The sequence below is a fragment of the Phascolarctos cinereus genome, unplaced genomic scaffold, assembly GCF_003287225.1.
Source record: "Phascolarctos cinereus isolate Bilbo 61053 unplaced genomic scaffold, phaCin_HiC Scaffold_9;HRSCAF=440, whole genome shotgun sequence".
Lineage (NCBI taxonomy): Eukaryota > Metazoa > Chordata > Mammalia > Diprotodontia > Phascolarctidae > Phascolarctos > Phascolarctos cinereus.
In genome coordinates this window covers 166,502,109-166,526,460 of record NW_027556402.1, presented here as the reverse complement: position 1 = coordinate 166,526,460, position 24,352 = coordinate 166,502,109, and the positions used below count along the sequence as shown (strand labels likewise).

The 24,352-nt window shown below is 37.6% G+C and overlaps 1 protein-coding gene and 1 long non-coding RNA gene across 7 annotated transcripts in view; one reads left to right on the top strand and one right to left on the bottom strand.

Moving 5' to 3' along the window:
* Positions 1–387: 387 nt before the first annotated feature.
* On the bottom strand, positions 388–1,907 carry LOC110210685 (uncharacterized). 2 transcript variants are annotated; one of them, XR_013484227.1, is made up of 3 exons: positions 1,729–1,890; positions 1,013–1,438; positions 388–805 (listed from the first exon to the last, which is right to left on the bottom strand). It is a non-coding gene; the product is annotated as an uncharacterized LOC110210685 (long non-coding RNA). The 2 variants fall into 2 exon arrangements; XR_002325146.2 differs by having other exon boundaries at positions 1,013–1,907.
* Positions 1,905–24,352, top strand: part of PCDH7 (protocadherin 7) — a 481,617-nt gene continuing 459,169 nt past the window's right edge. For 4 of the 5 annotated variants that reach the window (XM_020992180.2, XM_020992170.2, XM_020992191.2 and 1 more), the window contains exon 1: positions 1,905–6,223. In XM_020992180.2, the coding sequence (XP_020847839.1) occupies positions 3,035–6,223 (3,189 nt within the window). In that variant the 5' untranslated portion in view covers positions 1,905–3,034. Of the gene's footprint in view, positions 6,224–12,302; positions 13,274–24,352 lie in introns of those variants that run through there. The other variant, XM_020992213.2, reaches the window with a different exon arrangement.

Here is a 24,352-nt window from a genome sequence, read left to right as displayed (position 1 = left end):
TTTAAATTTCCTTTACGAGAAGACTCGAACACCGTATAGCCGAGAAAGGTGCTGTGAGGTCCATTCCCACCCCTCCCTGCCTTCTCGCCTCTCTCCCTGGAGGTGGAACTTAGGTTACAGTCCCGTTTCTTGACCTCTCCCTGCTCCTTCCCCCCAACTTTATCCCTACCCCTCTCAGCTCGGAGTTCCACTCCTTCCTCGCTACTGAAATGAATGAGTAAGAGAAAGTGCAGACACTACAATCCAAACGTAGTGGGCAGGAGTGGTGCCGCTGGCGGCTGGGGTTGTGTGTCTTTTGGAAGCTGTGGAAGTCTAGCTATGCAAGTACCATGGGCGATTAAGTGACACAAAGTCAAAAGAAGGAGAAGGCGAACCAGGGACACTAGATAGACAAAGTTGCCATTAAAGTTTATTTTCCTTTCATCCATATAGGTAACGCTACATTTTGTCCACTGCTAAAGGCTGCAGCTTCCTGATTTACATGTGTTTATGCCTCAGAAATACACACGGAGTATTTTGAGCGTTCCCCCCCACCCGCCAGGCATGCAAAATGACCCGAATGCCACATAAAGAAAATGAAGGTTGATGACCCTTCTCCCCCCAAAAAACATCCCCGTATTTGGAAACTCTAAAAGTCTGCCCTCCCCAAAGAGGATCCCTCCCTTTGCCTATCATCAGAGTTTGAGGGTCTCTCTCTTACACCACTGCAGCTTATCATGGTTCCTCAGAACACTAGATCAGCAGAGCGGGCGCGTGCCTGGTCTCCGGACCACCGGTCATGATACACTTGCCACAGGATGATTCCCTAAATGGCGACAATTCCAAGGGAATTCGTTCAAAAACAGAGAGGAGAGAGGGAAGTGGGAGAGAAAGGGAAAGGAGCAACGAAATAGGTTTCATTAAATACACACGCCCACACACATACACGCGCGAGCACACACACACACACACACACACACACACACACACACACACACACACCCACATTTGTCAGTGGAAGGAAGAAATTTACCAATATAGGTTGGGGAGAAAAGTCACTGCGGAGATGACGGGTTGGCAAGTGCAGTAGCAAGACTCATTGTAGTGTGATATGGCTTGGCTTTAGGAGGACTGGCTGGTGTTTTGTGATCTCCACTTACAGCACTACAAGCAGCAGCAGAGGCAGAGGCAAAGGGTAAGACTGTTCTTTCTGGAGTGCAGCGGTTGGCTCGTCCTCTCTTCCCTCCCTGTCTCAGTCTATGTACTTCGGGCAGCTAGCTCTACTGCTGCTGCTGGTGCTGCGTCAGGGAAGAGCCTGTGAGAGTGAGGTTCCAGCAGCTCCCACCACTTCGGGCAAACTTGCTGGTTTACGGCTTATTCTGAGCGGGAGCTTCTCAGTTGCCATTCAACATTTTAAAGCCACAAGCAGCTTTGCTGTGAGAGCGCCGGAACCAGACTTCTGAAAGACAGGAAAGGGGGACGATACAGTTGCAGAAATCACCTACTATAGGGGTGCAATTCATAGGAAACCGCGGACAGACACTTTTTTCCCCCTCCTTGGCAAATTGGACCCTGTATTTTTTTCTTAGCAGCTTACTCCCCCCTCATCGCCTTTGCCTTTCTTCTCAAACACGGGTGCAATTCTGAATCTGTGTTAATTCACGTGGGAGATCCAGTTACATAGCGTTGGAGTGCTGGCATATTAACAAGAGGCCAATAATCGTCTCTGGACACAGCCTTGTCGCTCACCTTTGAACTGAGAGGCTCAATTCATATCTAGTTACCCGCATTGGGACAGGAAGGAAGGAGAGGGAAAGAGTGGGAGAAGGAAAGAGGAAGAGGAGGGAGGAGGAGCAAGAAGAAAAGGAGGAGGAGAAGGCGAGAGAGAGGGGAGAGAGAGAGAGAGAGAGAGGGAGAGCGAGAGAGAGAGAGAGAGAGAGAGAGAGCGAGCGAGAGAGAGAGCAGAGAGAGAGCAGAGACTGCAATCTCATTTGTGAATCGCTCACAGTGCTGCAGATCCACATTGCTATAACACATGCAGAGCAAATGCAGGTAAGGCATAGAAACTGCGGATGCAAAAACAAACTTGGGGACTGTGCTGTGTGCATTTCTTCAGCCTTTGCAAATCCAGGGCAAACGGCTTCTGCAGTTTTGTATGGTTGCTTTGTGACTAATGACCTTGCGCAGAGTAGTTAAGGAAAAAAAAAATCAAACCTCCCCGGAGAAAGAATTGAATATTTAGACGATCTCTGAAGATGGATTTGGCTGCTTTTCTTCTAACCAGAGGGAATTTTCTGCGGACTGTGCTGTAATGCAAGGTGGTCTACTATGAACTGTTCAGCCACGGATATGATTGGGGATTTTTAATTCTCTCTCTTCCCATATTGCCAAAAGGATTTGTAGTTGAGACTTGCTTGTTGCAGGACACAGACCCTTTTGAATGAAGCGGTTAACATTTTCCTGTGTACAAAGAGAAAAAGCAAATGCTTTTTGTAGTAAGCGGCTTCAGCGAGAGCGTGAATTGTACTAAACTCGAGTAGCAGAAGCAGTGATCCGGGAGGGGATTGGGGTGGGGGCGGGGGGTGCTGCAAAATTGCACTGTATGTGCTCTTCGTTTTATTACAAGACTGCCAAAGTGATTACAGTTAAACCAGAAAGAAGACCAGAAGCAGGAAGAGAAAATTCATCCCAATCTATTGGGGTGAATCTTTTTTTTGGGGGGGGAGAGGAAAGGCAGCCAGCATATTGTCCCGTGAACTGTAAGTATTTCAACTGAAACGAGGGGAGGGGGAATCTGCCATCCCTCCCCGGGTGATTATCATCCATTGCATGAATTATGAAACGATAACTTTCGAAAGAAGAAAAAAGGATTTATAATTGATCACCCACCAGACTCTACACGTTGTTCTTCCCCCCCTCCCTTCCCTCTCGCCTTTTCTTTCCCGGAGAGGAGAGAGAATTAGGGGGAGGGTAGGTGGTAGGGACCGGGGGTGGGGGGGGAGACGAAAGAGGGGTGTTTTGTTATAAGGAGCAGTAGCAGCAGCAGCAGGAGAAGATGCTGAAAATGCGGACTATGGGCTTGGTGCGCGGCTGGTGCTGCTGGTGCCTTTGCTGTTTCCTCCTGCCGGTCTCTGTCACCCTGGCCGCCGCCAAGCAGCTCCTGAGATACCGGTTGGCTGAGGAAGGACCCGCGGATGTCCGCATCGGGAACGTGGCTTCAGACCTGGGTATCGTGACGGGTTCCGGAGAGGTGACTTTCAGTCTGGAGTCGGGCTCCGAATACCTCAAGATCGACAACATCACCGGGGAGCTGAGCACTAGCGAGCGCCGCATCGACCGGGAAAAGCTGCCCCAGTGCCAGATGATCTTCGACGAGAACGAGTGCTTCCTGGACTTCGAGGTCTCGGTGATCGGCCCCTCTCAGAGCTGGGTGGACCTTTTCGAGGGCCGGGTCATCGTGCTGGACATTAACGACAACACCCCTACCTTCCCTTCTCCCGTCCTCACTCTCACGGTGGAGGAGAACCGGCCGGTGGGAACACTCTACCTTCTCCCCACTGCTACCGACCGCGACTTCGGCCGTAATGGCATCGAGCGCTATGAGCTGCTCCAGGAGCCCGGGGGCGGCGGGGGTGGCGGCGGCGGTGGAGAAAGCCGTCGCGGAGGGGCGATCGAGAGCGCCCCCTACCCCGGGGGTGGCGGCGGGGGCAGCGGCAGCCCGGGCAGCTCCAAGCGGCGTCTGGAGGCGTCCGAGGGCGGAGGGGGCAGCGCCTCAGGCAGCGGGGGCCGGAGCACGGTGTTCGAGTTGCAGGTGGCTGACACTCCGGACGGTGAGAAACAGCCACAGCTGATCGTCAAGGGGGCGCTGGACCGGGAGCAGCGGGACTCTTACGAACTGACCCTTAGGGTGCGGGACGGAGGCGACCCTCCGCGTTCCTCTCAAGCCATCCTGCGGGTGCTAATCACCGACGTGAACGACAACAGCCCCCGCTTCGAGAAGAGCGTGTACGAAGCTGATCTGGCTGAGAACAGCACCCCCGGCACTCCGATACTGCAGCTCCGCGCCGCTGACTTGGACGTGGGAGTGAATGGTCAGATCGAGTATGTCTTCGGGGCCGCCACGGAGAACGTGAGGCGGTTGCTCAGGCTGGACGAGACCACGGGTTGGCTTAGTGTCCTGCACCGCATAGACCGCGAGGAGGTGAACCAGCTACGCTTCACGGTCATGGCCCGGGATCGGGGGCAGCCCCCGAAGACCGACAAGGCTACGGTTGTGCTCAATATCAAAGATGAGAACGACAATGTGCCGTCCATCGAGATCCGCAAAATCGGGCGCATCCCGCTTAAGGACGGGGTGGCAAACGTGGCCGAAGACGTTTTGGTAGACACCCCCATAGCCCTGGTGCAGGTGTCAGATAGAGACCAAGGGGAGAACGGGGTGGTCACCTGCACGGTGGTGGGGGACGTGCCCTTCCAGCTTAAGCCGGCCAGCGACACGGAGGGTGACCAAAACAAGAAAAAGTACTTCCTACATACTTCAGCCCCCCTGGACTACGAGAGCACCCGGGAATACAATGTTGTCATAGTGGCAGTGGACTCAGGCAGCCCCAGTCTTTCCAGTAACAATTCTCTAGTGGTGAAGGTCGGAGACACCAATGACAACCCCCCAGTATTTGACCAGTCGGTGGTGGAGGTCTATTTCCCTGAAAACAACATTCCTGGGGAGAGGGTGGCCACGGTAGTGGCCACAGACGCAGACAGTGGGAAGAATGCGGAGATCGCATACTCCCTGGACTCCTCTGTAATGGGGATCTTTGCGATTGATCCGGACTCTGGGGATATCCTAGTCAATACCGTGCTGGACCGGGAGCAGAATGATAGGTATGAGTTTAAAGTGACTGCCAAAGACAAAGGCATACCAATCCTGCAGGGCAGCACCACTGTGATAGTGCAGGTGGCTGACAAGAACGACAACGATCCTAAGTTTATGCAGGATGTTTTTACCTTTTATGTGAAAGAAAATTTGCAGCCCAATAGCCCAGTAGGGATGGTCACTGTAATGGATGCTGACAAAGGGCAAAATGCAGAAATGAGCTTGTACATAGAGGAGGATAGTAACATTTTTTCCATTGAAAATGACACAGGAACAATTTACTCTACTACAGCTTTTGACCGGGAGCATCAGACTACGTACACCTTCAAAGTGAAGGCAGTAGATGGAGGAGATCCTCCAAGGTCTGCCACAGCTACTGTATCTCTTTTTGTGATGGACGAAAACGACAATGCTCCCACAGTTACCTTTCCTAACAACATCTCCTACACTTTACTGCCACCTTCAAGTAATGTAAGAACAGTGGTCGCCACAGTGCTGGCAACTGACAGTGACACTGGTGTAAATGCAGATCTTAACTATAGTATTGTGGGAGGAAATCCCTTCAAGTTGTTTGAAATTGATGCCACTAGTGGGGTTGTGTCCTTAGTGGGGAAACTGGCCCAGAAACATTATGGCTTGCACCGGTTAGTGGTACAAGTCAATGACAGTGGACAGCCTTCACAATCCACCACCACTTTGGTTCATGTCTTTGTCAATGAAAGTGTTTCAAATGCTACTGTGGTTGACTCCCAAATAACCCGAAGTTTGCACACTCCATTAACTCAAGATATTGCTGGTGACCCTAGTTATGAAATTAGCAAACAGAGACTGAGTATTGTAATAGGGGTTGTTGCTGGGATCATGACAGTCATCCTGATTATCTTGATTGTAGTAATGGCAAGATACTGCAGGTCCAAAAATAAAAATGGATATGAGGCAGGTAAAAAAGATCACGAGGACTTTTTTACACCCCAGCAGCATGACAAATCTAAAAAGCCTAAAAAGGACAAGAAAAATAAAAAATCAAAGCAACCTCTCTACAGCAGCATTGTAACAGTAGAGGCTTCTAAACCAAATGGACAAAGGTATGATAGTGTCAATGAAAAGCTCTCAGATAGCCCTAGCATGGGACGATACCGGTCAGTCAATGGAGGTCCAGGAAGTCCTGACCTTGCAAGGCATTACAAATCCAGTTCTCCACTGCCTACTGTCCAGCTTCATCCCCAGTCACCTACTGCTGGAAAAAAACACCAGGCCGTACAAGATCTCCCGCCAGCTAACACTTTTGTGGGAGCAGGAGATAACATTTCAATTGGATCAGATCATTGTTCTGAGTACAGCTGTCAAACCAATAACAAGTACAGCAAACAGGTAAGATTGTTCCAAAATACATGTTAATAGATATGTATATATAAATACATCCATTACAAGATGTTAACTTTGAGGTTGTGCACCTTCTTTTGGGTTGCTTGCTCATTCAGATCTTTACAAAAATGTTGCTTTTTAAAAGAAACTTGTGCTTAATTATAGCACTGTTCATTGAGTTGAACATTAATTCAGTTTTATCAGTTTGTCTTGAAAGTTACAAATGTATTTGACATTCATCAAAGGAATAGTGAAAACAAGCAGTATTTTGCCCCTAATTTTACAAATGACAGTTTTTTATTCATCTTGATCATGCCAACCCCCTTGTGTGTGTGTTGGTATGACGACTTTAGCCTGAGATTGTTTGCTTTAGTCTTGGGCAGAAAGCTGCCTCTTATTAGAAAAACTTTAATTTTTTTCCCTATAATCTCCACAAATTAGACACTCTAAAAGTTTTAACTAAATTACACCTTATGTAAGATTTCATGGATAGGTGAATGCTGATTCATGCAAATGCAGTGCCAAGTCCAGGACCTTGAAATTCTGACTGCTTTGACAAAAATGCTTTCTTTGCCATTTATTAGTATGCAAATATGGTACAGAATGACTTAAAGTGCTTTAGTACCTATAAGAATTATACTTTTATAATATGCAACCAGTATTTGCATCCTCCATGTTCAGTATTGAAAGATTAAAAGTATTGTTGGATTGTATGATCCATTTGTTATTTCAACTAAGCCAGAGACTTTTGTGATAGTTGTCCTGTTTGCAAGCATTTTTCTTTTTGGTGTGCTTCATGATGTATTAAGAGTACAAATGGAGTATTTGACAGTTTTTTTAAAATTATTGGTGAATTGTAGAAACAGTGCAAAATCTACATGAACTTCAAGAAACATGTAATTAAGCTTTACTAGTATTGCCTTAATAATGTGCAGTCCTCAAAAATGTTATAATCTTGAAGTAACATTTATTACATAGATACAGCAGCTATACCTTTTGGAAAAATTGTTATTCTAGTACTGTAGCAACCTATGATAATAATAACCAAATACCTCTTAATAAGAGAATTACTCTCAAGATGTACATTCAAAGCTTAATTAGAAATTCTACCTTTCTTTTAATAGTCCATGGTGGTGTGTTAGATGTTGGCCACAGAGGTTTCTAGTCTAAATAAACATGTTCATGTATTGTTATAGGTTTCCTTAAAGCTACTGTACAAAAGAGATATTGATTATCTTTTGCTAGATAAATTATTAACACTGTCTTACTAGAAAATATTGTACATGTAGCACTTTGTGGGGTCTCTTTGGAGAAGAAAATAAAATCATCATGCTTTTCAATGAATCAGTCAGAGAAACCCAGGGAAACAACTTTGAATGGAACCATAAACATCTACTTGATTTTGTTTAAGTGTCTTTAAATTAGTATAATTTTTACACTTGGGCTTGTTGGCTTGTTCTTTTAGTCTTGAAGTTTAATGTAATGGCAAGCTTGTGGCAAGTGGTCATAATATCTACCGACTGTTTAAATGTTTTGTCTCAAGTGTTTTGTTTTGTTTTGTTATTTTGAAATGCAGACTTGGCTTATAACTCTTTGATGACTTTATCAGAATTGCAGCTGAGCAATAGTCCAGTCAAAATAAATAGTGTCATGCACTTGGAAGTATTTAGATACCACTGGTAAAGCATGCATGTAAATTAATGGCATCCAGTATTTCCCTAGAAAAATATAAACAATAGCAAAAAGTGAAAAAGCAGCATGGAAAAGAGAACTTCCCCCAGACTGACTCTTATTGCACTGCAGCTTCTGTGGGTACTGATAATATTGTTCCTGAGTGGCATTTGTATTCACAGTTGTGTAATTTTATGGTTATGAGAGGGTATAGATGGTGCCAGATTTACACACATCTCATCAAAACTCCTCATACAGTTGAGAGGCATTTGGCTTTTCAAATAGGGTTTCGTCTATATACTTGCATATTTTAAAGCAGCAGAGATCAGGACTTTTGGCATCCTGTTTAAAAGGCAAATTGATACACTTATAAATAAAATAATGTTGGTGTTAGTATCTTAACTGGGCAAAGACATCAAACAGGAAAAACCATGATGCAAATGAAATACATCATGCAAGCTGCCAAAAGGATCTGAAGAAAATTTTCATTATCATGAGAGATTTAAAATATATGCAGAGTTTATAAAATCAAGTAAATCTGTGCCCTCCAGGATCATGAATGGAAGAGGTATCTATCCCCATCATTGTCATTAGTAACTGATAACCTCATATCTATAATATTGTTGTGAAAAGATATGGATTCTATTTACAAGACTACATCTGGTGTAGACATCCATCATAATGTACATGCTTCTTTTTTTTTTCTTGGTCCTGATTCTGATTTGTATTTCATTTAGATAATGTTCATCTTTGTAGCCTCCTCAGCATCTAACATAGTGCCTTTCACATAATAATATACTCAAGAAATGTTTGTTGAAATTCTGGGGTTGAATTTTATATTTATAAACTAAAGCCATTGTGCTGAGCTTTTTCAGAACTACTGAAATATATTTTCTCTGATTAAAGTCATAGAAAGAAAAATTGTTTATAATTTTGTTCTGTTTCGGACCTTCATTTAGAATTTAGGTTAAAACTTTGATGTCTTAATTATTTTTGTTATGGGCTAATCCAGATCCTAGAATTTCATCTAACCTGTGAACTTTATTTTTATCTGTAGCTTTAGTTAATAACTTTGTATATTGATTAGTTGCATTAACAGAATTGCTTTCTCCTTATAATTTCTTGTCTTCAGGTAATTGTAAAAGAAACTTATATTAACACTATGAAATCCTGAAAAATAGTGACTCTTAAGTTTTTGCTTATAGTTACATTGTTAGGAGGGATAGCTATGTGGTAGGGCTATAGAGTATTCCACTTTTTGGTTTTTTACAGATGCTGAGAAATTCAAACAACTTCTTCAGTTTTTCTGGCTGGAATCTATTTTCACACTGATATGTGGAGTGGAGAGGTTCTGTGAGTCACTTCAGAAACCTACTCCTTAGAAAAACTGGCTTTTTAGTCCCAGTCTTCACATTACCATTATCTGGGTAATTTCAGTAAATGTCCTTGCCCTTAATCTAAATTACAGAGATAATTGAGGGCAAGGCAGGATTTTGCTGCATTATTCAAATGATGGTTCACCTTTCCACTTCACACAAAGTGTGCTTTGTAGAACTTGTGGCCTTGGTGGTTGTTAAGATGTTTTGCTTTTGGACCAGAACTTTAAATGAACTATCTTTAATTTTTTAAACCTGCAAAACAACACCACCATCCTATGATTTTAGGTGTCCCAAAAGAAGACAGTCACTGTGCGTGAGATTAAATGGAAATACACGTGTCTAGTTAATATTTGATATTAATATTTACCTGTGACTTTTATTTGTTTTTATGTGTTTTCCTTTTATTCTATTTGCATTTCCCAGTGGTATTTGGAAAACAAATTGTATTATACAGGCAAAATGTTATCCTATCTAGTGTGCTTATGGGATTCCTACCACTCTATTATTTGAGTTAGAATATGGAAGGTACACTGGATTAAATATTGATTTAAAAATTCAGTCGGCAAACCGATCCTGAAATACAAAAAAAAAAATCTTAGAGTAACTTTTGTATCAATTTTCCTTTGAATAACTGACTGTTGAATTAAGTCTTTATAATGTGCTCTTCACTTAATCAAATGATACTGAATATATTCTATGTAGTGCACTAAATACAAAAGATTAAATGATAACTGAAATTAGGGAAGCAAATGGGTCATTTGCTGCTATGCTACTAAGCTTTATGTAAATAGTGTACTTATTTGTGCCTATGACATAATTTAAGTTTGACTGCAGCATTCATGTTTAAGTATAGGGGTCACCCCAATTCTGTAGTTTAACTTTTGAAAAATTGAATTCTCCAGCATGTTTCTTGTTGATTATTACTATTAACCCAATTAAAACATAATTGAAATTCATAGGGTTAGATTTTTCTGACATTTGATATGAGAGAATATGTCAAGAACTGATACCTAATAAAATTGAGGCCAATGCCAGTCAAATTCTATCTACTGAATAAAATAACCTGTATCTAAGGTTATAAGAAGGTCACACATGGCTTCCATCTATTATGAGCTGATACAACTTGGATTAAAATAACTGAAAATCACTTTTCTGCCTGATTAATTTATATGGAAGGCAAAAGAGTTTGGATGATGGTTTGGAAATAAAGTAGATTTATATTTTTACTGAACTACGCAATTGATAGGAAACAGCACATTTCTTCTTCATCATTGCAACTTTAAGGAAAATTTACAGCAGAAGAAAAATCAGTTACATATGTACATAGGAATATATGCATGCATATATGTACAAAAATGGTTGTATTTTTCTGGAAGACACAGTTACACATCATTCTTAGATGAAAATTTTAATATACCAAAATATGGCAAATGTACTGACTTGTATTAAACAATTAGCAATTTTAAATGACAAATAAAATAATCATCTGCATAATTTTTATGCCTACAAATACAAGGATGAGAGTATTTTATAACTAGAAGAAAAGTTGGTGGTCATCTTGTATAATAGCCATCTTTTACAGATGGGATAACCGAGGCCCATAGAAACTGTGTTGTGCTCAAGGTCACATAATTCAGCGAGAGAACTCTCAATGTAGTATTCTTACCACCAGAACATAAAACCTGTAGAAAATAAATTCTTATAACATTCTACAAGTTTGTGTTACTTATTAATATAAATGAATATGCCTATTCTAACTTACATTTGGAGCTCTGCAGATTGTACTATAGAATTACACAGAATAAAAACTTTCTTTAAATTCTGAGAGTTACCTGCCCTTATTAGTAGAAGAAAATATAATTTCTCTTTTTAGGTGACATTTTTAATTAAGTAATGATATCTTTGGGCATTCATTGTTTCACGGAGAGAAACATTCAGGAGTTATTTTGGTTAGGAAAAAAAAATGAATACAGTTTCAACTTAATTAACCAGTCCTGTCTTTAACTTTGAAAAATAATGGTGGCTTGGCTAATCTTTGATCTCTCTTCAGTTATGATAGAGTGTATGCATATGTGTGTTGCTTATATTGTTTGGTATCTCAATTCATTTAAACTTTTTTAAATTTTATACCAGCCTGGTAACTGATTAGCAACTCAAGTTTCTTCTGTATGAGTTTTCTAGCAAAACTTTTAAATAATATCCATACAATGTACATTTTATCAAGCTTCATAGTACACCTACAGCCACCTGGGCATTTTTCAGTTAATTCTAGGAAGTTAAATGCTAAACATGGGTACTAGTAGCACATGAATTATTAAATTGACAAATTGTGAAATCTCTACTCCAAATTCTTTTCCTCACTAAAAGCATCGACTTTATTCACTGCATTGGGATTTAGAACTCTTGGGGATGCAGTAAATATTTTGTTTATTTATGAAATACAGCTTAGTAATTGTATATATTTTTGTTACTTCTGAGTTTACTGTGTTTATCTTTAAACTAGGTAAAACTGATCTAGAAAAATATAAACAATGATCTTCTTTTATTGACTCTAATCTGTATTAAATAAGCTAACCTTCCCCATATATTTTTGTGGGAAGCTCTTTTTTAAAGCTTTTTTAAGATGCTGTGTTGTGCTATATTACATGATGCTTTATTTAGCATGTGTTGTCGGAGAAGACACATTCCAAGAAGAATTAAGCTGAAACCACTAGAACTAATCGTAATTATCACTTCTGGTGAATTAATGTATTAAAAGCAAAGTAAAGGTTTATTTTCAGGAATTTAGTGATGTTTGTATTGAACTCTAAGGTTGTATACAAACACGAAAACTTGTTAAAGCTTCCAAATAGTATCTGTCTAACAGTTAACTTTTTCTCCAATGCATTCATTATTTATAAACACATAATTTGCAAATGAAATAAAAATTAGCCTGATGATATCTCAGCCAGAGTATTCCATTTGGCATATTTAAATTAGGAAAAGCATGTTTTCAACATATTCTACCTGCATAAATCTTATTTTCCTTCTTTCAGATTCATCCACATCCATACATTACTGTGTTTGGCTGAATTCCACTCTAAAATGATGCTCTATTTGTACCATACTGTGATGACCTTGCTACTCTGAAACCTGGTGGAGCCTGCACTTGGCCGTGGGGTGTCAGCCAATCACTACTTGTTCCATTTATTGTTTTGTTTTATTTTCAAGATTTTTTGTCATTATCATCGAAGGAAAGACCATAATTGTAATAACAAATAAACTTGTAAAATAACATAAATACAAATCTATTTAGGTGACAATCACATGACTGTGCCTACATCATACCAAAATACCTCTGTTGCCTTTGTGGGGCAGATTCATACAAAGACTTCTCTGCAATACAGGAATAGTTGATCAATTCATTAAAAAAAATTCAATAAAAATGGAAATCCCATTTATTATTTGGCATTTTGTAAACAACAAGATCAGGAGAAGGCAAGTACATCAGATTTTCTTTGTATAAGCTATTCTATAAAATCAAGCTAGAAAAACCACTAGGTTCTCTCTCTTTCTCTTATGCATGCACACTGCAAGTGAACACACATACACATATTTTTAGGAAGATATTTAGAAATTATCTGGCCACATTTGAACCTTGAAAAATGCATATATCTGCTTATGTATCAAGAATCATCTGTTCTCTGTCCAACCGAGAAAACATATTTCTCTCCTTAATTTTGAAACACTGTCCAAAACCAAAGTTGCTGTTTTAAAAAAAGTTTTCTATGTGGTTATTTGGGAAAGCTTAGTGTTTTTCAGTCGGGAGTATTTCCAGAAGCCTTTGAAAGCTAGGATTTTTAGTGTTTGCTTTTTAACAGTATTTATAGGTTACTACTGTAATATTTAAACTATTTTACTATTCAAATATTTGTTTTCTGTAGATGTTATTGAAGCTAAGTTTTTGAAATATTGTTGTGTGACCTTATGGCCAAAATAGCATTTCAGATCAATAAATGAATATTGAAACCAATATAAGAACAATGAACGGAGTGAACTACTGAGAGGTAACAAAACAGAAATTTTTGTGTGCTGGTCTCCTCTGACTCTAGCACAATCTCTAAATGGTGCACTATACTATTACACTTTTTTAGTTGTGTTGGGTACAAAGGATGGAAGGTTTATTCAGGAGCAACTGAGAGTCAGAGGAAAGCTGTATTACAAAATTGTCATCTCTTTACCTAACTCCCTATTGCCACTGATGATCAAATGGCATACTTAGGCAAAATGTGATAGTCTCTTTCCTAGGGTATGTCTTGCTACGCTCTGGGAAAAGAGAAGTACATAATAAAAGTAAGAAAAAAGAGTCTTATTTACTCAGTTTGGGACAAATGCATACTCTCTTGGTAGTAGAGAGAAAATAAGCAGGACACATATGACCTCTGATTCTACAATATAGTATATCATCACCAAAACAGTGGAGAAAATGTATTCCAGACTTCTACACAGATCCAGTGTCAAAGGTAGAAGGACCTTCAATATCATTTAGTGTCCAACTACGTCATTTTACAGATAAGAATGACAATACTCAGAGTATGTTAGAGATTTGCCCAGGATCTTGCAATTAGTAAGGGACAGATCAATGTGCAATATCTGTAGGGTAGTTTTGGAAGAAAAGTGTCGAAGAATAGTTACTGATATCATTAGCAGAAACGTGAGTGTTATGCTTGAGGATCTGACCCCCAGTGAAATGGCTGCTTAGGAGTTTATTAGTGGCTAATATTGATTGGTTGGAGAGCATACTCACTGATTTCATAAGGAACTGAACATAACCTGATTGTGTACAAATATGTCAGAAAAAATAACCTTAGGGCTTGTAGCATACCAGCAGGGAGCTGAACATGCTTTGTCAACATAGGACTGTTCTTTATAAGGAGGAGTCTGTCATTTATCCGAATGGGCATAGGGAATATAAATTTTCATATCTTTTTCCTATGATAAAGTTGCTATTTCAATAGCACCTTTTGTTTTATATAATATTTTTATTACCACAGCTCCATAAGGTAATCCATGTGATTATATGAAGGTGAATATATATATATGTTTTATTTTAGATCTAAATGTGAAATGGTCCACCATCAGTAGTAAATGCACTCAGAGTTATTTTTCCAGTAATGGAGCAGATCTCCAGTGATCTATCAAAATGATTTCACCCAGTTTCCTTAGTGACCAAAAAGGGGTACCCTTTTTAGTGACAGATAACTGGCAAGAGGAATAAGTAATCCTGGAGGAGGGTGACATCCCATAGAGATCAAACCCATGACCAGAGCTTCATTAGCTTGGTGTTCTAGCTAGCTGGACTCAATCTGTTCATTTCTGCACTATGATTATTTCTGAAGAATGTGAAGGAATCATGGGGAGTTCTGACAAAGAAACAATGATGTAACAGGAATGACCATAGTTTTGAGGTATTATTTATGAGCAAAGGTTAAAGAATTAATCAGTAGATGAGAAGACCACAAAACAGCTTGACTGGTATTTAAAAGATTAATAAAGAGTTGTTTTCCAACTACACAGGAGACCAGAAAATGAAGAAATGGGCTTGAATTTCAGTTTTGAGGTGTTTAAGTATTGCTGTAGAAGAACATCAGTGTTCTTGGGTATTAATTAATGAAACTTAAAGAAGTTATTTCAAGACACTCAGTGATATGGTAGAAAGAATATTGAATTTGGAGTTGGAAGACCTGTCTGGAAGTTAAACTCTGCTTCTAACTAGCTCTATTATTTTAAATGAGTCCCTTATTCTGTTTGGGCCTCAGTGTCCTCATCTGTGAAATGTGAGGATGTGGCTAAAATGAAGTAGGTTTTGAATTTCAAGGGTCTGGAAATCATTGAAATTGTTTTGGTTTGGTTTTATGGTGGTAGTGGTTATTTTTTTTATATATACTGAACAGTTTAGGTAAAAGTCTTCTAGGGGAATAGTCTGTAAAAGGGATTTCAATTTTTTTTTTAAGTCAGAAACTTTTTTTTTTAAAATCATAGAAACTTTCATATAACATGGTAAAGTTGTACTGTAAATTTTCTGTTACTTTCCTGTACTTGGAACACATTATGGCTTCATAATGAAGACAGTGAAATTTGGAGGTGATCAAAAATAAAGTAATTGGATTCAGAGACAAAAATTTAACTAATCTTACAAAAATACCTCAAATTCAAAAGCCTTTATGAAATACCCCATGAAAATTCCCTTGTGAAATTTCTCACAGGAAATATACCCCTAGCAAGCTCAAATAGTTTCTAAAAAAGAAAAAAAACCTTGCTCTAGATAATCTTTGGAAGTCTTTTTCAATTTTATAATTCTAGAATTCAAATTAAATAATAGTGCCTAGTTTGTATGGGAGTCAGGGGAGGTTATGGATATGGTGGTATAGAGAGAAGATAAATTGCTTTTTAAGAAATGGTTTATTTTATAAACTAAAAGATTTGGTGGGATTTTTACCAAGGTTTAGCACTTCTTCAGATGCTTCTCATTACTAGAATACTGAGAAAGCAGATGGTAAAGGAGAAAACCAAAATTGTTTCTTTCTCCAGTTTTCTCTAGGCCCTTAACAGACCTTGGGTCTTGTAACTCATGATAATAATTCACAATGATAGCACCTCCCACTTAAATAGTGGATTGTGATTTGTCAAGCTCTTCACAAATCTGAGGGGTAGGTAAATATTGCTATTGTCTGTCAATCTGCATCTGAGAAAACTGACAATCGGAGGACATAGAGAAAAGAGTTCTCTTAGTTTGATTAGTTTTGATGTTTGGACTTGTTGACTCTGTTTATTTTAATAACCCTCAATAGCCTTTGCCCTCAGGGGTCAAAATTAGCATGGATTCCTAAGCACTGTTCTTTCCCTGACCTTGCCAGACACTTAATTTTTGTGTGAGGAGAAATGATACTCTCGTTTTGGTCATACCCTATGCAACTCTACATGTGTAACTGCAATTCTTTGCAGAGAAATATAGCCTCCCATCCCCTTCATTTGCCTGGGCTATTGTAAAGACAAATTCCCTTTTGAAAAGTTCTATTGAAAATGCAAATCTCTGTAGAAGTAGAGGCAGAGGGTTCAGTCCACAGTATAGGCTCTCCATAAATGTTTTGAGGTATGGTATCATAAGCTCTCTAGACACTTGAGTTTTATGTATTTTTGGAGGCTGAAGTCATCTGAAAATTACATAGAAAAATACGCTTTGGAAACTATTGGCAGTGAAGATTCATGTGTCCTTGTTTTCAATATTTCTATTCAAGCTGACTGGGTTCTGAGCTTCTTGCATGTGGGTTTATGATAATTTCTTGAAAGCAAATAAGAGGACCAGACTATGGTTGAGATAATGTGATTTTGTTAACACAAGAGAATCCATGTCTCAAAAACTTCCTGCTTTTCCATCCCATTAATTAATTAGACTTGTATTTGGAATAACATGTTCTCTTTTGAGATGCATATTGTGCTTCTAGGTTAAGATTTATTCACGTGTAACTGAAGTACCTTCATTACATAATAAATTCATTGTTGACTTGGTAGACCTGTAGCTCTAAGATGCTCATGAGAAATCATTGGGTGTCTAGAGTCAAGAGAAAAGCTCCAGGCAGGAGTTGACAGGAAATCAAAAGGGGAGTGGTAGGATGGCTAAGACAAATATTACCTACTTTGCAGCTTTCCTTAGAGCTCTTGGCCATTATCTCTGTGTGCTGCTGAAAATCACTGTCCTAACTTTTCTGATGCTCAAATTAAATTTCAGGATTAATTTGAAAAAACAGCAAACTCCATCTTTCACCTGCTTTCTTTCAAACTCTCCAGTTCAGGTACCAACTTACAGCTTGGAAAAAACCATCCTTGGTGTCCAAATCTCTTCCATTTTCCTAGGGGGACAAAAAGATGGAACCAGGAAGAAAAAAAGGAAGCAGAGAAGATGGGCATATACCTTTTAATGACTAAAATAATATAATTTTTGAGGGATTTTCTGTTAAAGGAAGCTCTAACCCTGAAACATAAAAAACAACCACAAAAATAAACATCAAACTTTAAAAAATATATATGCATACTCAAGCAAAACAAATTCATGCAAGGTTCCTGTGCAAAAATATACACTCATTGTTCATCCTGAGTCCATCAGCTCACTCTTAGGAGGGTGGGTAACATACTTCACCATAATTCCATTAAAATCATGGTTAGTCATTGCATTAATAAGATTGCTAGCTTTACAATCTGTATTAGCAAAGTATTACCTATTGTTAGAAGCTAGTTTGCTTAGCTATCCCTGATAATACTGCAATTCGCAACTCATTACATTTTATTATTTCCAATTAGATGTAACCTAAGATGTAACTTCTTCCAAAGTTAGGATATGTATATTTTAATATACATATATATGTATGTGTGTGTGTGTGTAGTATATATATATATATATATATATATATATATGTAAATGTCGCAGTGAATTGCCTCCCCATTTCTGTTTCTATCTCTTTCCACATATTATTTGTGGTTTCATATCACCTAAATTTCTCCTAGTATCCCAGTATTTAAATTACTTTCAAATGTTAGTTTGTTCTACAAGTATAGTTCTACTTGTGGTTCTACACTTTGTAAAACTTGTATAGTTCTACACATTTTCATGCACAATTTAAATAGCCTGGGTATCTCATGTGTTTATAAAATATTTTGCACTTACATGATTACCCTGACTTCTTTATGGGAAGCTAAAGGTCAGAACATAATAAATCACTGACTCCCCCAAATTATTTTGCAGAGCTGTTGAATTTCTGAGGAACTGTGCAGAAAACACCCAAGGTGAACAGAGACAGAAGAATGTTTGAAATGCACATAGTCATATCCCAAAATTCTAAACTAGAAATCTTTTTGTTCTGCCATTCATTAACTGTTTAAACTACATGCTAAGATTAATTTGAAGCATGCCAGAGCGTGCTAGTTGTTTTCCATATTATCTGCACATATTAAAAATGGACTCAACACATTTAACTATGTACCTCTTTATAATTTACTAGTGGAAGGTCTTGTAATGTCATTTATGGACCCTTCATCAGGGTCAGAAGACCTGAATTTTGTTTTTGACAGTGATAGTTTCATTTCTTTGGTTCATTTTACCTCCTCAATTGTGTTTCCTCACCTGAAAAAAAAATGGCTTAGCAACCTAGTGGAGTTACTGTGAAAACTATAATGCCCTATATTAATCTAGATTACTATCATAGTCTGTAATTATGAATAAGAGGAAGGATAGTAGTAGATAGAGAGCTGGCTTCAGTAAGGAAGATCTATTTTCAAGTTTTTGCCTCTGTCACATATGGGCTCTGTTACCAAGAGCAAATCCTTTAACACCTCAGCCCCCTAGGCAATTCTCTAGACTATAAATTGTCCTTGTTGGCCTGCTTTGGTAGAGGAAGTTTATCATTGGTAAATCCCCTCTATCAATGAAATGACTGGTCAAGATTCTATCCTATCCAGGAATTCAATGAGACTATTCTTGATATATTATATTTCCCTATACCAACTTGTGGTGGTAACATAGTTACATAAGGTCAGTATCCGCTGTGTACGCCAAAAATAGGAATGCACTGTATTTGTTTGCAAGCTACCTGCTTTAAGCTTTGAGACCTCTTTACCTTATCATTAGTCTTTATAAGTAGATATTCCCTACGGTAAGTAGTCCACTATTCAGTCAACCTTTTATTACTTTTATGGTTCTTCTATTCCATTAGAGATTCTATCTAAAGGAATTCTCAACTTAAAACTAAGGGGGGGGTATTATGATGCAACATTGTTACCAGGATGAGATGATTTTGAAATGAACACTTAGTGATTTTAACAAGTTTTATTATTAATATTCAGATATAATACTCAATATTTTAATTTCCTTCTATTTGAATTTTCTCCATAAATAGTATTTCTCACCCAATCCAATCATATCCCCATTCCTGTACATTAAATCAAATGATGAAGTTGTCCTGCACAGATAAGTAAAGTTTAGTCTCGTCATTTTTTTCTCCTCTTCTAGTTCAACGTAATGAACTCATGTTTTAATAAATTGTTTACGTTGAATAACAGATGGCTTCTAAGAGACCTGGGATTAAGAGTTCCCAAAAGTTATGGAAACCATGGGGGGAAGTGAGCACTCCATCTTCTATTTTGTGATGAAGAGAGGGAATCAGAATATAAGTTGATGTGCATCCTGGATTGTGGTAGAACAAATATAAAGAGTGTGAAAAAAGAATAGGAAGCATCCCATGGACTTAAATTGACTGGAGAGCTCTCAAGAATGAAATCCTGAGGTCACAGAGTGACATAGTTCTAATGAAGAAGAAAGGTGGGAGGTGGGGTAGGAGGGAGGATTGTCTAAAGAAACTAAGGTGGAAGAACAGGAAAGTCACAGACAATTTCAAATTTTAAAAGAAAGAAGGTAGAATTGAGGATTAATAATGGAGGATGAATATAAAAGCACTGCAGAGTGTTATAATAATATTGTCAGAATGAGCTTAGGCTAGCAAGGGAGCTAAGGATGACAGAAAGGATTTTCTTAAGCTATATTGAAGAACAAAAAAGAATCATAATAAGGATATGGTCATTGTTTAGGGGTTGATAGGTCATTGATGGTGGTCATGGGGGAGAAGGCAGAGATGTTTGTTTTACTTCTGTTTTGTTTGTTAAGAATATTGACATTTTAACTGGAAAGGATAGAATCAAAAGGATTAATAGAGAATTGAAACCAGAGGGAAATAGGAAGATAGGATAAGAATGGTAAGCTGATCATGATAAGTTCAAGTGACTAGACAAATTATATCCCAGGGTGCCAAAAGAATGGGCTGATGTGATTGCTAGGCCTCTGTCAGTGTTCTTCGACAGACTTTGGAGAATGGGAGAGGTGCCATGCCAGTCTCCAAAAAAGGGAAGAGGGTAGTTTCTGAAAATTGTAGGCAAATGATTTTGACTTAGATTCCTGGCAACATTCTAAAATATATTCTTAAAGTTTTGAGGATGAATACAAAAAAAAAAAGATGAGGTAGTTGTCCCATAGAATCAGACTGGCTTCAAGAGTTAACTTTTTAGACAAATATTGTTTCCTTTTTTTGACAGGTTATTAGACGAGTAAATAAGGGAATAATTTAAGTATAGTTGACCTCAATTTTAACAAAACTCTTGACAAAGTTTTTCATTATTTTTGCAGATAAGATAAATGTAGGATTTATAATATTATTAGGATTAGGTGACTTTGAGTAGTAATGATTGATGTCTTTAATGAATTGAGGGAGGTCTCTAATGAATTGTCTCAGAGGTCTGGGCTTGGTTCTGTGCTATTTAACAATTTCACCAATGACTTAGATAAATGCATAGATGGTACACATATTTGCAAAGGACATATTACTACTAATATGTTGGATAAAATAGGAGTCAAAAAGATCTTGATAAGTTGGTATTTTGAGCTGAATCCAATAAGAAAATTTAATAGGGCTAAGTGTAAAATAATGCAAACCTAAGCTTTGCAAGGTTAAAATAAAAGCAATTCATTTGAAAAAAAGATCCTCAGTGTTTTAGTGTACTGCAAACTTAATATCAGTCAAAGGTGTGCTAAGCAGCCAAAAATAAATCAGACAATAAGGGCCAACTATGTGCAAGGCGCTGAGCTAAATACTAGGGATACAAAAAAGGACAAAAGGCAGTCCTTGCTTTCAAGGACCTTACGGTCTAATGGGGGAGACAATATGCAAACAAATATATACAAAGCAAGAATACAGAATAAAAAGGAAATAATTGACAGAGGAAAGGCACTGTAATTAAGAGGGTTTGGGAAAGACTTCCCATAGAAGGGAGGGTTTTAGCTGGGAATTAAAGGAAGCAAATTTGCGCAAAAAGTTATCTGTGCCACTCTCAGAATAGAATACTAACCTGGGACATTTCTTTGGCTCTTCAAAAGAGTGTTTTTCAAACTTTTTGGTCTCAGGACCCCTTTGTGCTCTTAGAAATTATTGAGGACCTCCCCTCCCCAAGACCTTTTGTTTCTGTAGGTTCTATCTATTGATATTTAACATAATAGAAATTAAAACACCATAGTATTATGAAAATAGTTTTGACTTTGCAGACCCACTGAAAAAGTCTAGGGCACTCCTAGAAATCCCAGACCTCATTTTTTTAGGACCACTGCTTTGGAACAATATTTAAAAAAAAAAAAAGCTCTGTGAAATAAAAATAAGATTAAAAAAAGAATAATTATACTTGTTCTACCCTTGCCTTGTTTACCTCTTGCCTTTTCACCCCTCTTGCTTCTCTTAATTGTTTGTCTTAGTTGCCCACTGGCCCCAATTCATAGATCCCCAGACTCCCTTTTTGACTGTTTTTCACTCCTAATTTTATTTTGTGAATTTCCACCTGATATAGCTCAGCTGATTTGTATTTTCTTAAAATCAGCAGTGGTCTTAAGCCAGAGGTTTTTGTTTGTTTGTTTTTAACTGGACTTGTGATTTTATCAGGAAACTCCTCCCAATGCAAATCTGCCACAGCTCTACACCTGAGAGTTTTAAGAGTTGCTTTGAGGCACTGAAAGGTTAAGCTGCTTGCTCAGTATCACATAGCTGGTCTGTGTCAAAAGTCTTCTTCCTGAGCCTGCAGCTGTTCAGTATAACCCACTGAAATGGAATTCAAATTTAAAGTGTGTACTCTTTTTAAAACCCAGAATCATTCTATATTTGCCATGCATATGGTTACTTCCATACATGCGTTATGGCAGTTTAATGATGCAGGGATTATAGCTCTGAGCCTAGAGTCAGGAAGAACTGAGTTCAAATTCAACCTCAGACACTTATCAGCTGTGTGTCTTTGGGCAAGTCACCTAACAACATTTTTTTAACAATAAAAAAATTCAGCATGAAAATGTTAAGAATAATAATATTAAAAATAGAACCTACTATTTCTCGTATCTAGACTGGAACATCGTTTTTGCTGTAAATATTATGAGTACTGATAGACATTGTTCGAATAAGGAAAGCACACAGAGATCATCCAGTATTAGTGGTTTTTTCATTTTACAGATGAGGAAGATGAGGTCCAGAAAAGGGAAGTGATTGGTCAAATTCAGAGAGTCCTTGTCAGTAAAGCCAATGCTTCAACTCAGGCCTTCTGATTTCAATTCAAATACTCTCCTTTTTTTCATTACTAATTATTTGTTTTTTAAACATTAACAGCTGCATCAAAACTACAGTATTTCAATCAGGAAAAAATGTTACAATATTGTTAAAGACAATTACTTTTACAACTGCAAAGAAATGATGAGTGGATTTCTAGACATCATGGCAAAAATGGCCCACGTGAATCAATGGTCACTTAGCTCCCAATACTCCTTCCGTCACCCACCAGTTCATGCATAAATTAGTTTTGCTTATTATTCTTAAAGGGCTTAAGTATTCAGCTATACTGCTCTTTTTTTGTCTCTTCACTATACATTTGAAGTCCGATTGTTACTTTTTTTCAAATGATAGGGCCTTATGCCATGCTACTTAATATTCATTAAGATTAATGTGTGGATATTAGCATACCAGGAAATGTTTCATTTCCAACAGAGGATCTCTTTGGCTACAATCTAACTGCATTATTTCACTTTTTGTATTCTTTTATTTTGTTTATTTGATTGTATTCTCATAGAGCATTACAAATAATTGTAAGCTAATGGAGATTTTAATAGATTCATTATTTCATTGACTTACAGACATTTTTGATCAATTTTGATTGCCGCTCACCCATGCCCTCTCATCTTGTGCAATTTGAACTATTTTAATATTTTAATTTTATTTTTAATAGATAAAAAAGATAAAAAAGGAGGAAATCAGATGAACTTTTTCATGTAGTTATATTTTAATGAATTAATCATGTTCTTAAATATTAATAATAGAAAAGGCACATATACTTAGAGATGTGTATTATTGTAAGTACCGTGAATCAATTAAAAAGTTTCTTATAGAGGAATTTAATATTTTAATTTTTAAAATTTAAAATAGGTATTATGAAATAAGCTTTGATTTATCTTTTAGAATTTTGCCTTTTGTAGATGGAATTTTAATAGGTTTTTCTTATTTAGGAACATATGGCTCAGTGAATATACCATGTATTTAAAATAGGGAAAACATCTTAAATTGTTACCCTCAGTTATTTCTATGAATCTCATATTTACAGAATCTCATATTGCTTAATTAAGATGTTAAGATGTTAATTAAGAAATGCTACCTTATTTTTCTACTCGAAAAAAGATGAAAATCAGAGTTTGTTGTAATTAGTAGGTTTTAAAACTGGCCACTTTTTGATAGAGTATTGTAAAGTAGATTTTGACTTGTGTGGTATTCAAGAGGGAATAGATTCTACTTTATTTTCTTTACTATGTAGGTATGGAAAAATAAAGTGATAACATTTTACAATTGTTAGCACAAATTATACAATTCAGTATACTTTCACTATAATTTCAAGTGGTAGATATAGAGGCTTAAAAAAAACCCTTATTAATCATTAAGTATATAAAGTGTCTGAACTCTACAAATTAAATGGTGACCTTTGGAGAGAATTAATGCTACAGAAATATAAAGGGGCTGGCTAAAGCTCTACTCCATCAAATATTTCTAAAAGGCTTTATGTATTTGTAAGACTTCATGATCCACTATTGATGCAAATTACTAAGGATAAAAGAAAATCCATCTGTTATCAAAGAAAAAAAAATGAAATGAGTCCAAGGATTTGAAAGATTTAGTATTAAGAACCAGAATTCATACTTTTTGATGGGTTTAGAGTAATTGACAGTAAAAAAAAAGATATCCTTTTAGAATTTACAAATTTAAAAAAAAAACTAAAGGAAAATGATTTTCCTGTAAAAGCTTTTCGTGTAACTTATTCTGTTTCATTTCATAACTGGGAGATCTTCAATAAATAAATACATCCTTTCATAGAGTTTGGCTTTAAAAAAATTATTGTCATCCTATCTAATAAAGTTATCTGTAGCTAAATAAACATTTCAACAAGAGACATTGGTTTACAATCTACTAGGATTCAGATTAATTGGCATGAG